We start from the raw sequence: 17,003 nt of genomic DNA on the forward strand, positions 1-17,003 counted from the left end.
ACTTAATCCTAATGCTTTTGTTCTTTACTAATAAAATATGACAAAAATTAGTGCTGCAGCAAAAAGTTCAGCAGTGGCAATTTCAACATTACACTTATCGAACAAAAATTGCCATAGTCATATCAGTGTTATATTTGGTGCTACTGATGGAAGATGGAATCTGACAGTCACGCCAACGACACTCGGCCTGACTTGTCAGTGTGGATCCTTGATTATAAGTATTGCAGTTATAATAGTGGTTGGTGGGAGATGCTTTATCAAATGTGAGACCGAATATTCCAGTCACATGTACACCAGGAGCAGTTGGTACCCCGTTATTGACTAAACATCTATCTACCACCTTCTTGGCATCAAGTAGAATAGCTCCAGTCCAGTGGTAATCTATATTACGATTAAAGTAACCTTTATAAGCAAACACTATTGTTCCTTTGTGATATGCTACTACCATTTGTTCAGTGGGGTTGAAAGAAGCTTTGTTAGGTACATTACACCATTCTTCATAACTGGCATCTTTGACACAAGGTTGATAATAATCAGAATAGTAGAACATCTTAGTATAAAGGGGATTGTACTTCATATAAGTGTGTTGCCAAACAAGAGTCCATCCTCCACCATCAGTTGTCATGTCACAATAAATCTGGGTAAGATAACACAAGTACAATGTACGCAAGTATCAAAAGTGAATAATTTGCCATTTTTTATAATTTCTGTTGTATAATATGTTTGCCATAATTATGGGAAAGCAAACCATAATCACACTCACCACAAAAGGATTATAGTAACAAATATAATATATGATCCAAACAAAAATAGCCTAGCTGTCAAAAAGGTTGCAGGGTTCAGTTAGTTAAAAGCCACACTCTGTTTTCACAGCTTGGTGGTTTTGTGTGAATTTCACTTCTTTTATAAGCCCAGCCTATGAATTATCCACAGACACAATGATGACAAGAGTTATAATTGTATTGTATTGCAAGTTATATATTATTATTTGTTAATGCTATTGTAATACTCTAATAGAGCACATAGTGAAGTCTTCTTATACAATGCACATAGTCTGTGAAATTATAAACTTTTACTATTAAGAACTTCCTTATATAAAGTAAGGCAATTGGCTGTGATAGCAGTGCCTTAGTGATTAAGAATCTGGGTGTTAGGTGTGGGGTCCCTGGTTTGAATCCCGGCAAATATTTAGTGCGCTTTTACCCCATGGTAGCTGTTCTATTAGAGTATCTCAACAACAGGACTTGGATTTCACATTGTACTCTGTAACTACTACTCCAGTTGGCTTTTAAATCATTGAAAGGCACTGCTATGATGTTTAGCTCATGTACACACCAATGTTTGAGTTATTCCCATATGCAGTTTACCCTGTAGCTGTGGCAAAACTTTAATTTTTTTACATGAATAAATGTCATTTTAAGAAAAAAATTAAGAAAAAATGAAAGTTTAACCACCCATACCTTGGGAATGGCTGGAGAAAATTCAATCAAGTTTGGTGTGTGGCGTGCTTTATCTGGCAGACAGCTACAATGTAAAATGGTGTACTTCGGAAAAGGTACCGTGGAGCTAAAATCATTTTTTTTTCTTCCTGCCAATATATGCACATGTGGTATGTTGGCTTTCTTTGGCACTACCATGTCTACAACTGACAGCTACTATTTTTGCTCCACTAAAGCTGAAACTTTTTCCCAAAATGAAATGTATCACTATTAGTATAGAAAAGTTTGAGAATTATAGAACTTTAATTTCTGTTGGCAACACCAACAAAAAATGGCTTAATTATCCATAAAGTACAGTTGAAGTGTACCTTACAGACCACCAACTGTGCTTGTACTTTACGAAACTTCAAAGCTTAATAAAGCACAGTCTAAGCAGTTCATTGTCAACCGCCACCATGAAAGCTGAGCCGAACCAACTTAGTAAGTGCCATGTTTACACTTTTGAAATGAGCTAATAAATAGAAAATTGTACAAGTTAGCATAGATCACTACTATAAAAGTGTTTAAACAGAGGTGTTCATCACCTCAGGTGCAATTTCCTACTTAACATCAGCTTGTTCCCAAGAGTAACTACATTTATCATGAGTAAGTGATGATGAGTAAAGAGATTGGAGCAGGGGCGGCTCTAGAGGGATTTCTGAGGTTTCCAGGAACCAGTCACATTGTTAGGATACTCTAATAGAGCAGTCAATCACTCTAATAAAGCAGTCACAGTGTTCTGAGCAGCAGTGTAGCAAGTTATGTAGGGATTTTTATGTACTTTATCAGTGATACTAATATCAGTGGAGGGCAGTTATTCTCAGCATGCAGCCTTAAGTTACCTTTTTTTTTGGTCTTCCCCCTCTTGATCAGAAACCAGTCACCAAAACTCCTAGAGCCACCCTTGTGGAGGATATAACTGAATGATGGATAATAGCATATTATGAAGAGTAAAGGTTCTACTAAGACCTATGCTAACTCTAATATCATCAAAAAGTGGTACAGTTTTGTATCTGCTCCACTTTACTGCTTTAGTATACAATCCACCTTACTTGTCTGTCCAAAACCCAGTAGACTCCACTCTGAGGTGGTCTAGCACAATCAGTTGACAATGCCTCTTGTACTTCTTTACAACTTTTAGCACTAAGTGCTCTAGATTTCCCTGTAGATGCCACCAACCTACAAAATTAAATTAATTGTGCTTAAAATATTATATGATCACTAACAGTATTAATGACTTACTCAAATGGAGTCCATTTTGCATTTTTACATATCCAAATCATCAAAGGATCAACTGGACTATAAAAACTTTCTGCTTCATTGTTGCTGGCACAAGTTTTAGTTGGAGATGATGAACGCTACAATACAAATAGCACAATTATACACTACACACAAACCAATATAAAAGTGCATGCAGGCTTCAAAACGCCAAAGCAAAAAAAAAAGTTGGGGGAAAGAGTGGTAAGTGGATCCAGCTGACCCACTGACCCAAATATTAATCCATATGAAGCCCAAATTTAATTAAAACAGAAAAGTGTGTCAAAGCTTGATCCCCTACTTCAGTCTATACCCATGACTGAATTAGTGATTAAATATATGCCAAAATGCACCTATCAGGCTGAAGTGATGTTTAACAGTGAAAAATCAAGCCTATAGCTAGCTTTAGACATAATTGAGATGTGCTTGTTTGAAGGCAATGGTTGCTTAGTAGTTAGTCATTCAGTCAGTAGAAAATTCTATAGAATAAAAAAAAATTAAATTTCATAGCAACCTTGCACTAAAGGCACCACAAAGGTAATTCTGGTCAATATTTTTGTGAGAAAGTGCAAACCACAATTATCCCTAATATACAGTACTACCATGCTGTATAATTATTGTTTTTATTTACAGATCTTGACCTTGACCTTTACAGACCTTGTTTATGGTACACCTATATTCCCAATTTTATTCACACCACTTACAAATAGTATGAATCTTCGTGCAACTTTTTTATAAAGCACATAATTATGCCTAATAACCAGACTATATATGGTATACACATTTAAGCAGCCAACAGACACTCCTACAATGGTTAATTGTCTTATTCTTTCAAGTGGTTTACCAATAACTGTGCTAGCAATTGTTTCCTGAATGAACTCTGATAACTTGTTCAACTCTTTCCTGAATGAACACTGATAACTTTTTCAACTCTTTCCTGAATGAACACTAATAAGTTATTCAATTCTTTCCTGAATGAACGCTGATAACTTGTTCAATTGCCAGCAAATTATGACCTAGACTCTTAAAAGAATGCCAAATTTCTAGCTATCCAGTAGATTATGCACTTATATTTATAGTGCATTGTAACTAGTGTAATTTAAATTAATTTAAAATGAAGTAGGGACCTGAGTGATAAAAACTATTGAAACAAGACATACAGAATAACATAGCCCTGTGGGAAAATCCCCTACATTGGCATGTCATAACAATTATTTTGCTCAATGCCAAAGTAGTGCCAATGCCAAAGTAGGGATTTTCCTACCAAGCTATGCTGTAATACAATCATTCATATATCTTGTTCTATTACTTGGATCCCTACATCATTTTTGTTTAGTTGTTTTATTATAGACGTAGCTATAGTGTAAAAGTGTGACTGTTCTATTAGAATATTGAGCGTGGCTGTTGTATTAGAGTGACTGCTTTATTAGAGTATCTTGAGTGGGCCTCAGACAACTAGCCTATGCAGTATTTTCAGGGTGTGTGGTCTTTCCATGTCTCCTTTTCATCATACCATAGATAATATATCTGTATACTACTATCTATGACTGTGCTACCAGTAAGAGGAGTGGTTGATATGACTGATCACAGTACACACAGCTAGACCATTAAGGGGCATTTCATGATGCTCAATCATTATTGGTGCTGCTAGATCATAAAGGGGCGTGGTCAATCTAAACATACAGGGGCATAGGCCCTGTTAAATTTACTCTTTTGAGTTTATAGCAGGACTTATGTTTTAGCTACCGTTTCTGAGGCGCAAGTGACATTTGCTGTGTTGTAAAATGATAACCAGCCTTCCTGGCATCAAAATACATGTGCACATGATTGATAACAGCAATAATAAAATTTAGAGGTGGTGGGGTAAAAAGGGATGCAGGCGGGGATGAAAAACAATTAATCAAGTTTGCCTGGTCTTAGTGTGGCAGGATAAAATGAGTGAATAATAGTGTATGGCACAGCACAACAATTGATAAAGCTTGCATTCATCTCTCAGGGAAGGATTTACAGAGGTAACATGAGCCCTCTTGAAAACTTGTTAAAAAGATCAATATACTCTAATAGAGCAGTCAAGCATATACTCTAATAGAGCAGTCACGTATATATACTCTAATAGAACATGCATGAAAATATCCATATGTTAAGGAACTTCATTAGTGGAGTTTTTCAGACATTCTAACATTAAATGCAAAACTGAGCATGACCTTATACTGCTATAGTTTTGGTGTGCAGTGTTTAAAGATATAGAACTCCAGTAATGCATGCAAAATGAATCCATACTATGTATATTTGACAGTTGTAGTTATAATATTTTGATTGTAAGTCATTCCATTTGTATCAGTGGATTCATGGTTCCTATACCAGTGGGATAACTTTCACTTACAGTTGTCTATATGTGTCTCTATGTGTTATGCTGTCTGTTTCCACTAGGTAGTTTAATCTCTAGTATTAGACACTTGTATGCTATAATATGCATTATAATTAATGTTATACTTTATGCAAAGACTTTTGCTTAAGTCCCTAGGTATGCTGAATATCTCATGCAGGCTCTGCCTTCTGTGTTCACCCTTCTACTAGTAGATGCTACAAAATTATTTAAAATGCCCAGACACAAGTTGTTCTCGCATACGTAGATAACACTGCACACCCTGTATATTATATCCACACAAAAACAGCCAAGCTGTGAAAAAATGGTGCGGCCTTAAAAAGCCTGGGTGAAAAAAGTTGTGAAATCAAAGGTGGCGGCCAAGAAATGGCTGCAATGATGTTAATGCTAATAAATTTTAACAATGCACACAGCCATTATTAAAATTTTTAGCATTAACATCATTGCAGCCATTTCTTGGCCGCCACCTTTACTATCTATGGTACTTGTATAGTTATGCATGTTACCAGGGGCGTAGCTGAAAGGGGGTTCCATCAGCTGTATTGAGTTACCAGAAGCAGGGATTGGGGGCGCAGCCTCCAGCCGCTGAGAGACTTACAATATCAAATTGCTATATTTTATGCAAAAATAGTTCCCAGAATGAAATGGGACAAATGCCTAGAACGAGTACTTTACCTAACAGATGGGCACTGGAGAGTGAATACAGAAGTCAGATTGAGTCTCACTGTCTGTATAGGATGTTTGCCTCTAGACTATAGCTAGGATCCTTAAACAAAAATCTTTGAATAAAATGAAATAGGAAACATATCTAGAAGGTGGGCTGAAAACATCAGTCCACTGTGACCTGACCAGACTGATCTGCTGGTCAGTAAAGACCGAACCCTTACACAGCTGCTTTGATCTCGTACTATTACTGTTCACTCACTAAACTCATAAAGTAGCTTGTAATACGTAACTCACTTTGGTAACAGTTGACAAGAATGTGTCTTTATTGTGACCAGTTGTTGAAGCCACTGCACTGCTACAGTGACTGAAGGAAACATCAATTTTATATGTATGCACTCAGAAATACCTTAATAGTACAATCACCATTATACAAAATATAGGACGTTGGAAACAATCCATGCTGGAATTTTTCTCGGCGAATGTTTCACTTGGGTGTGGTCGCTATCACTTATACGTATGATTTCCGTATAGACGGGTTTAGCGGGAAGGCGTGGTCACCTTATGTCACGTAAAAATCACGTGAATTATTGATCCGCCATTTTTGTAGGGCAAGACGGTCAAGGTTGTTAGTGTCGAGAATGCCGTCCAGTTGCAGTGCCATTGGCTGTACAAAGCAAAAAGTATGGTATTAAGATGTTCAGGTTCCCTGTTCACAAAAATGGCGGATCGATAATTCACGTGATTTTTTACGTGACGTAGGGTGACCACGCCTTCCCGCTAAACCCGTCTATATGTTCGTGAAATCTACACGTTCACATGCATCCGGCCTTTAATACCAGTAGCTGGGGATGTCAAAATCCAACAGCATGTTAGTGCCCCACCCCCCACCCGTGGGGCAATACAGGGGATTTGACAAAGTCTCATGTCAAATTCCCTAATGAGTTTTGTAATAACTTAAGTAACTTTTATGATCACACCTGTGCGTCATAATCTTTTGATTGCTGCACAGTAATAAATATAATAATATAATAATAATATTCAAGAACCTTTATATCTCGAAAGAGGGGATTTGATTTACCTATCAATATAAAATTAAGTTTTGGTTCAGTAAACTGCCACCGTCAAAAGCCCCAGGGGTGGGGCATGATATAAGATGTCAAATCCCCAGTAGGTGTATGGGGATCCCCGGGGGTTGGGGTGGGGCTTAACAGTGATAGGTACATTACACTTAGAACGGACTGAAGCAGGAGTAATCACTTGCTATAAACCTTGCATACTGTCTTTGCACTTGTTGTAATTGTAATTGTAATTGTAATTGTAATTTTTAAGCAGGGAGTCCACTCAGTAAAACTGATTTTCAGTGGAGCCCTGAACAAACATACAATAGACACATACAATAACTAATAATATACAAAAAAAACAAACAAACATACATACACAACTAAGGATACATAGACAAAATTACACAGGAATTAAGAATTAAGATAATAATTACGAAATGACGACAAAGTGGCAGCCCCAGTAACAGTGGACTTAAGGTTGTTCCATAAAACAGTTCCTCGGTAGAAAAAAGTTCGTTTGCCATAGTTGGTAAACACTCTAGGAACAAATAAACGTTTAACATTACGACTAAGATGACCAGTAACATCCTTCGAAAACTGAAATATATCCTGTAAATAAGGAGGAGAAATTCGATGTAAAGATTTAAAAATCTGAATAGTCGTATGAAAACGGCGACGTTCAGTCAATGTAAATTGAAACTTGGAACTGAAAGATGATGGCAGCTTATGCATAAATTTGGAATGAATCCTTTCAATCATACAAGTCTGTTTTGCCGTAGATGGAGTCCAGATAACATCACAGTAATCAAAAAGTGGCATCACAAATGCTGAATATAATACACACAACACTGCAGGTGGCAGAGACCCAAACCGAATAATTGAAGCAAGTCTTGATCTAACTCTAGACAACATATTACAAATATGCAAGTTCCAAGACAACGCAGAGTCAATTAATACCCCAAGATACCGAACAGAATGCACCCGAGACAACACACTACCACCAATTGAGACAGAAAGGGTCTGACCTGTCACCCTCTGACGGCTACCAATGAGCATACAACTAGACTTATCAACATTTAAACACAAACGTGAGCTCCCTAACCATGTAGCCACAGAATTCAGATCTGATTGTAAACCATTTTCCACTACCCTTAAATCCGAGCCACAAAAATGTAATTCAGCATCATCAGCATAAAGATCCAGTAAGCAGTGACTTCAAATTGTTCAATATCTTTACGGGTTTGAGGTGACCCATAGATAATGTACATTTCAGGGGTGCAGTGATTTTTTATGAACAATTAAATTTTGGAATAATATACACTATATATATTTAGTTTTCAACCAATGCCAGATTAGGAGGCTTCAAATTATCCTTCTACCACTAACAAGCAACACACTTTACTTCGTAAGGATCTGTCACGTCGCTTATGGAATGCCCTTCTGTTAATCCACATTTAATATGTCTGTTGACACTATCAGGAGCAGAGTTAACTCGGTTAAGTCACATTTCTGGGATCATTTCACTCGTGACTTTGACTCCCTCAATCCTCATACACTGCACTACCTCTGTCCCTATAGTCGGTGTGTTACTGATCATGTGATAGACAATTTATCATGTGATCTTTATCACTTTATAGTTACCATATTTTTGGCTGTAGGCATAAGCCTACAGACTTTTAATACACCATATGTATCGCCATACTTGCACCTCTGTGTGAGTACCTGAACTCAATAAATGTGTGTGTACAATAAATAAATATATATACTCTGATGGAGTGTCACAATCCCAAACAAAACTGGTATGATTATTGCTAAAACTGTCACCAATGGAAAGGCCATCACTGCATGCTACCACTTTCAGAAGCTATTCCAGTAGCCCTACAAGGGTCACCATCACAATATTTCCACCGCTGAGTTGGATCTGTTGTATAACACCAAGGACCCACTCCACGTCCCTCAGGATTTCTGTAATAGTTGTGGCCTTCAAGATAAAGATGATGCAATGCTGTTAGGGGATGAACATGTGCATCACATCTGGAATAAAGCACACATTGGTAGGGACAATCACTCATAAGTAGTAGAATCTGTGTATGCTATAATAGAGTTATTGAATTATAGGATCTTATGTACCTAGTTTACTTTTTACACTTATACGTACCTATCAGTCTTCACTAACTACTAATGTACATGGACAAGTTAAGCTGTAAACTGGTAGAGTACTATCAGGAGCTGATGAGCCACCAAAGGTGATGGTGGCTTTACTACCACAAGTAGTTATATGTTGTATTCTTTTAATGACTACTGTAACACTAATTTTCCATCCTTACAGCTCATCCAGTGTCCTGATACAGTAAAAATGGACACCAATCCAACCTATGAAGTCTCAACATCGGGTACAGTAAGGACAATGGTGAAAGATGACCCAGCAAATCAGACCATGAGTGGAAGAGCTGGTAGTGGTCAGTATGTAGATAATCCTTCCTATGGTGTGTCAAGTATCAATCTATTACAACTGCTGTGTTAATCATTCACATAATTATAGTTTTTACACATAAAGTTGTTAGATATGTAGTTATATTAAGACTTTTGCATTTCTATGTATTTATACTCATAGAAAGTATTTGGTTAAATGATGAATGCAAAAAAACAATCACAAAAGCAATTTTTTTCAATCTTTGTTGTTTAGAAGCACTTCATACAATAGGTATATAGCTGTGTCATTTTTAATTTACAGGGAATTTGTACAGTAATATATCACAATCGGTGCACAAATACATGGATATAGTACATGTGTAAATATGTTAAGTAATTTGATGCAAACTATAACTTTTTGAAGTATGAGACTTGAATATTGGTCATATAATCTAGGCGCCCATGCTGCTTCTTAATTCAGCACCAACTATAAATATACTTTGCTAAAGTTATTTACATTTCTTATCACACAGCTCTTGGTCAACTGAGCCTTCTTTACATAAAGAATCAATAGAGCTTTCATCCCATGATCAACTGGTTATAGATGTTCAAACATAGTTTACATAATTATACAGACATGGATACATACACACAAGATGATAAAAGTGATGAGTAAAATAATGTAAATGGTTTGAGTGAAACATTTTGAAATTAAAATATAAACTTTTAACAAAAAAAAATACGAGTGCACTTCTTGTTAGCTGTCTAGACTGACTGAAAAGTATAATAGCTACCTTTTCAACTCAATTGACCATTCAATTATTTAGCATGAGGTTGCATGCATGCCCATATTATCATAATTTTTATTCATTATATAGTAAAATCCATAATGTTCCATTTTTACTTGAGGCGCACACAAGTTCACTGAATGATGAAGTATATATATATATACTCCATCATGATGTGTTTAATTAATGCTGCAACACATGTCCAAATCAGTCCAACTTGCAGGAAAGTTATACACGCAGTTACTCTCCTCTGTTCTTGAATATATAATATAACTACTGCAAGTGCATAAGGGCAATGATGCTTGCGGCATAATCTTCATATTATAGATGTTCAGCAAACACACAACCTTCCATAATATTCCAAGTGTTAGATAATAGGCAGAGTGCAAGGCACTGCATCAAGCAATCACTCTCTCACAGGTCCGATTACTTGATGGCAAAGCATGCATACATATAGACTCTATTGCATTGACCTAGCTCAAATAGCTGGTTGCTGTGCATATTTTGCAAGCCAAAGCAAATTTTAAACAGGCTTTAGTTATGTATTATAAGTGATATATTAATAAGTAGCTAAAGAGAATGTACCAAATTTAAAGGTATTTAATCTCCCAGCATCTATAGTTTTCCCATACACTTTACACCTATAATATGTTTTTTTGAGCTGGATAGAAAGTGCTTTGTCTAAACCGCCCATTTTTATTGGACCAGTAACTTCTTAGCAAAAGTTAGAAATGTAAATTGATCTTGTTAATACAAGACGTCAATACAATGGCTATTGTATTCCTATTTTTTATGCACATAATCTTATTCCCATCATAAAGTCATCATAGAATACCCTTGTTTTCTTCAGCTTGTAGCTGCATGAATAGTGTGGCTATCCAATAAAATACCAAAACTGTTAGTACGTAGATTTATCATAGTTTTGGATAAAAATAGTTTATTAATATTTTTTTTTACATTAGATCCATCACAATCCTAGGTGGATTAATCTATGATCACTCCAATGTTCTGAATTGGTCACTGGACAGTAGAAAACTAGTACTAAAAATTCATGGTGATTGCTTAAACCCTTAGTTTCCCTAGTTTTGCATATGAAAATTGCAGAACATTAAAAGAACGCCTCCAGAGCATTTAACAGTGGTTTCAATACATCAAGTTGATGCCCAAACTCTATAAATCAAATTCTACAAGTTTTGTGACTATACCATTTTCTATTTCCATTAAAGAACATGGGCAATTTCTTTTTAACTTCATGTAAGTGTAGTAATTATTTAAATACATTTCTCAGTATCCCCAAGTTTCAATATTTATTCTGACAATTCCTTTCATGTGACAAAAAACTGTTGATAAATTATTATGATGTTGTATTTCTGCCTGTAATTAAGTACTCTATATAAAATAGTCACTTAATACTTTAATAAAGCATTCACTAGCTGATTAAAGTGTTTCAAAATTATTGTAAAAAATGCTGCTACCCTAGTGAGCTATAGATATCATAAAGCTTGTTAAATAAGCTAACTATATAGAATTCAGTAGATAGATTGACCTATCTATAATCTATTCTAGACATTGATATCCAATTACATAACAATTGGTCAACTACCACGTACAACACAAACAGATACAAAAACAAAAGTACAGTACATCAACCAACCAATAACTATACACGGCTACACGCACACACATATAGTAATTACTAACACCCATCATCACATAAATACATAGATTTAACACCAATAACACATTCAGGATGAGTAATATCATTCCACCAAGTCCTAGAACTAGAACAAAAATACTTGATATATAGCCCTAGTTATTAGGCCATACAAAGTTAATTATATGTTTCTGGTCCTTCAAATTCCCCAGAATTGACCAGGTGACCAGGCTTTTTTTTTTTTTTTTTTTTGCAACTTTTTGATGTGGTACACTACATTTGACATGGCAGTACATGGAATTATACAAGATTAATGTATAAAGTTAGTGTATCTTTATAAGAAAAAAGTGTTTACAAGAAATGAAAACCCTTCAAGGTATAAAATATTATAGATTATTGTATGGTGATTGCACAATTCATTCAGCAAAAAAAATTTACCAGGAAGGGAACTAGAAACATATAATTAACTTTTCGTGGCCTTACATAGATGAGTACAACAGACATGGATGGCATTCTGGGGGTCATGGGGGCATTCTGGGGGTCATGGGGGCATTCTGGGGGTCATGGGGGCATTCTGGGGGTTATGGGGGCATTTCTCTGGGAAAATGTGTTCAGGATTCATATACTTTGAGAAACAATTTCAAACTTTTTTTACTGGTAAAATAAGTGAGAAAATTTGACTGTTCTATTAGGGTAATTTACAGCTCTTTTAGAGTATTTCAATGTAGAGTTTCTGGAAACCTCAGAAACTACTGCCCCTGAAGCTGCACCACTGAGTAGTATAAAGCAAGTCAAAATAGATAAATTTCATAATAAGGAATTTTAAACCGTTGCGCTAGCAACTTGAATTTCCATTATTTTGTAGGTGTGAATGTCAAAAGTAACATCTCCAATTTTTAAAAGGGTAGCATATATAGGTCATGAGATATAACATTTTAAACTTTACAGTTTTCCCATACATTATCTATGGGAGAGGGTAACAATTGCCCCTTCTGGGCAATCACATGGATAATGTATGGGAAAACCACAAATTTCAAAATGTCACAACTCATGATCTATATACTCCATTTTTTTAAATTTTGAGAGGTTGATTGTGAGATTCACAGCTACAAATAATGTTAAATTGAGAAATGACATTAAATGAATTTGTTGTTTTCCCACACATTATTTATATGATTGCCGGCAACTGTTGCCTCTTCTCATAGACAATGTATGGAAAAATGACAAACTTAAAAATGTTATATCTCATGACCTATATATGCTATCCTTTTAAAATTTGGAGATATTACTATGGACATTTACCCCTAGCCTACAAATATTGTAAAATTCAGGTTGCTAGGGACAACTTTAGTTATTATGAAATTCATCCATTGATTGCCCTTTCAAACCAGCCATCAGAATCTGGAACTCCCACCCTGTCAAAGTTGTTGCTGCAGACTTATGAAAATGAGGTACTACATTGTCTCTATAGTTTGGTAAGATGAGACCAAAAAAAAAAAGGTCGCAACCATCTGACAATAGCTGCCCACCTCACCAGCTACACGTTCATAGCTGATAAACTACATAAAAATCCTTACATATAGCTCGCTACACACTGCTCTAATACTGTGACTGCTTTATTAGAGTATCTCGATCTTTATCGCGGTTTTCAGCCTCACTCCAAGAAGGATAATTTCGGCTTAGTATCATTCTGAGGGGGGACTTCAGCCCCCTATAGCCCCCCCCTTCCCCCTTTCCGCCACCTATGCATGCATGCATGTGTAGCTAATTTTTGCAGGTGGAAAACAAAAACTTGTGCATTGCTAGGAGCTTCTATCATCCATGCAGTCAAGAAATTGGGTCACATGTGAGAGATGCAAAGAGTGACACACCACATATTTATGTGCTGGAGTAGCAAGAGTAACAGCCAGCAAGGATGACTATCACTATACATTTGCCATTTCTGCAGCCATGCAGTGCAGAGGATTAAATTAATTATGGTGGAGCTAATTATATGCTTTTGTAACCTATAATATAATATACACTTGTCACAGCTGTATAGTGCATGTACATGTCATGGCTTTCTTTGGTTCATTTTTTAAAATCTATAATATCTTGTTATATATCACATAGTTATTTGTTTATTTCATACAAAACTACCTTTTGTTTAGCATATTGTAAAGCATGTGTGACATGTAGAACAAATAGCAAAAATTAATTAGGTACATGAGGGGCTTAAGTAGAATGCATGGGTAGCTGGTTGAGAGTGAGAAGCATTCTTCCCATGCAAGGCCGGCATGCTCTATCAAGGGAGTACTAGTCTGGAGGAAACCCCCCAAAAGAATGTTGAAAAGTATATAGCTAGTCTTCTGAAATAGATTTTGGTAACAATTAAAAGTGACTGAATTTTACTCAAAACTGCATCTAAATGTTTGTTTGAACACACTACTGTTCTATTAGAGTAGCTGACTGCTCTATTAGAGTACATCATGAAATTAGGAAGTGGAGGGGTGGAGGGACTTTAGTCTCTCCCTTTGTGCTACATCTATGTATTTCAGTGCTAAAAGTTCTTTGGAACCGTCGATAAGTCATTTCGTGCAACCCCATGCATGCACTGTAGCATATACGGCCGATCGCTAAAATGATAAAATTTTACGACTCTTTGGAAATCCATTGTACCACAACTTTCATTTTCATAGCTAATTATAACTAAAGGTAGCTTTGAACTGATCAAACAGCATGGAATGAAATTCTGCCCTGTCCGATTAGAGGTCGCGACCCACCCGCATATTAATGGTTGCAGCTCCGCTTACGAGTGGAGGAAAAAAACAAACTATGGCTTCTTTGAAAGTACATGTATTACCCTAACAGTCAATGGTGGTTGTGAGCAATTTCATCTTTTAGTGGAGAATTGCTGGGCGGTGTCCGATGAAAGAGGTAAGCTTCCGATATTATAGGTTTTCGTACAGTCACCCTGCCTTAATCGGCTCTAGCAAAGCAACCACAAAAGCTTTCCAGCCCAAATTTTGGAAGCTATGTTGCTGGCTACGCTAAGTGTGAAGTTTACCTGTGGCAAAATTCAGAAGATTCGGCCTGGTAGTTTCTGAGAAAATGTGTCCGATTATAGATGGTGTCCGATTATAGATGGTGTCCGATTATAGATGGTGTCCGATCGCTTACTCTATAGCACTTCCGGGCCCGAACATTGTCACCAGACGGTGTTTGCGCATTAGCGCGAGCCCGGCTGGGCATGAGGCTACTTCATCCATTGGCTCCGTCAGACATCGTTATATCGCTTTAATCATAGATAGGGTCCGCAACGTGAAATTTTGACCTCCGAGAATCAACTACCAAACCACCCACAAATTCTAGGCTAGGTACCACTTAGAAAATGCCAGATTGGCGTTATTTTTCATTAACGTCTTGTCGTGCAAATCGGCGAATATGCTTACAAATTATGAGATTTTTTGCTATATCTTCAAGGAAATGTCTTTTAAAGCTATAATATGCGCTTTCAACCTTTCTTACTAACTGTACTCTAAACTAAAACCATCAGTGGCTGCATTGTCTGGAGCAATTTCCAGCCGCAGCATCGCGAAAATGAAATTTCTGACTCGAAAAAAGTTTCGATGTCACTGGAGCACACAGTATCGATGCCAAAGTAACCCTCCCAGGTCAAACTGATCTGGCATGGGTCCAACTACTACCACACCAAATATCATCGAATTCTAAAATTGTTTGCCATCTGGCTGAGCTCGACGGTTGTCAAAAATTCGTCAAAAATGCCGATTTTATTCACTGACGGGAACTTTTGCTAGCCAGATGTGCTAGTTTATTTCTCAAAAGCTTGCTAGACCCATAGCCTGGAGCTTTCATTCATAGGATTAGTCTGGCAGCTCTTCAAGCGACCTCAAAAACCGCCAAATGCCAATATCCACGAATTTTGCGCCGGATGTCGACCAATTTACAATGTGTTAAAAGAAATTTTGCACACCAAACGTGATGCTTTGCCTCTCTAAAGTCATGCTGCATCCTTGTTTAGCTATATTCGTCCATAGGGTGGCAATGGCGGCTCTCTAGGCCAAAATCCATCAAAATGCCATCTCACCATTTGTCATCAGTTTTTGAAAGTTTTACAAGTCAAACATGCTGGTTTGCCTTTCTACATCTTTACTGGATGTTTCAATCACCTTCGTCTGTGTAGGCACCTTTCTTCAGTCTCTTGAAAATGTCAGAGCACGCCTATTGGGCCACGGCGCAACCATCAACACCACTTACTGCTTATTTTGTTTCATTGATTCCACGAAAACCCAGCAAAAACCCAACTGGAGTTAGTCTAGTTTTAAATATCCACCCTTCTGAACTCTACACGAATGGAAATTTCAATTGTGGTTTTTGATAATCGGAATTTGCATTTCGGTAATCATTTGTATAAACATGTAGAGTACAATATTTAGAGCTAGCAAACTCCATTTGCGCTCTATTAAATTTCTGCTAGGTTTACATCTGATATCTTTATTCCCTCTGCTACCCAGCAGGACTTACAGGCTCTGTTAGATCAAAATCAGTATGACCAACTATTTGCTTCTTTCAACATCCGAAACCGTGCTCGACTTACTGCTCTCTCTCACTCATCTGGTACTAGCAATGGATGGCTCAAAGCTATTCCTCAAGTCTCCCTTGCTCTGGCTATTCCTGGTCCTGAGTTTGTTGTTGGCCTTCGTTTGTGGCTCGGAATCCCTCTATTTCCACTTTCCCCATTATGTGTGTGTCTTACTTCCATTGACCAATTTGGTGACCATCTTCTAGAATGTTCTCATGGTCCTATGAGAATTCGTCGCCATGATGCTCTAGTTGGCATTGTTTGTCATGCTTTGTCCCAGAGTCACTCAGGAGTTTTGAAGGAACAACGTGTTTCTTATGAAGATAATTCTCGCCCAGGTGATGTGTACCACCCTGACTTTCAGCATGGTCGTCCAGCTTATTTTGATGTGTCTGTTCGTAGCACTACCCAGCCTTCTCACATTTCTTTTTCTTCTTCTTGTGCTGGGGTAGCTGCTGCAGCAGGTGAGTTAGCCAAGGACCAGAGACATCAAGATGCTGTAGAGGAGGCAGGGTGTGACTTTGTCCCACTTGTTGTAGAAACTTTTGGTTTTTGGTCACCATTTGCGCTTCAGACCCTTCGTACCATCGCTGAACGCACCACAGCCACAAGTGGTGCATCAACCAAACAGGCTCATAAACACTTGTTACAACAAATTTCGGTTTCTTTATGGACGAACAATGCCCGTATGATTTTACGGTACTGCATGGGCTTTGCAG

At 37.1% G+C, this 17,003-nt stretch overlaps 1 protein-coding gene across 2 annotated transcripts; it reads right to left on the reverse strand.

Annotated features, from left to right (window-relative positions):
- Positions 1 to 4: 4 nt before the first annotated feature.
- LOC136264027 (uncharacterized) lies at positions 5 to 6,313 on the reverse strand. Of its 2 annotated transcripts, none has more exons than XM_066058703.1 (5): positions 6,194 to 6,313; positions 6,082 to 6,142; positions 2,721 to 2,836; positions 2,531 to 2,657; positions 5 to 637 (listed from the first exon to the last, which is right to left on the reverse strand). In XM_066058703.1, the coding sequence occupies exons 1-5, from the start codon at positions 6,244 to 6,246 to the stop codon at positions 95 to 97; spliced, it is 900 nt and encodes a 299-aa protein (XP_065914775.1). In that variant the 5' UTR covers positions 6,247 to 6,313; the 3' UTR covers positions 5 to 94. The 2 variants fall into 2 exon arrangements, with proteins under 2 accessions (XP_065914775.1, XP_065914774.1); XM_066058702.1 differs by having other exon boundaries at positions 6,082 to 6,151.
- Positions 6,314 to 17,003: the final 10,690 nt, after the last annotated feature.

This window comes from Dysidea avara, chromosome 8 (genome assembly GCF_963678975.1).
Source record: "Dysidea avara chromosome 8, odDysAvar1.4, whole genome shotgun sequence".
Lineage (NCBI taxonomy): Eukaryota > Metazoa > Porifera > Demospongiae > Dictyoceratida > Dysideidae > Dysidea > Dysidea avara.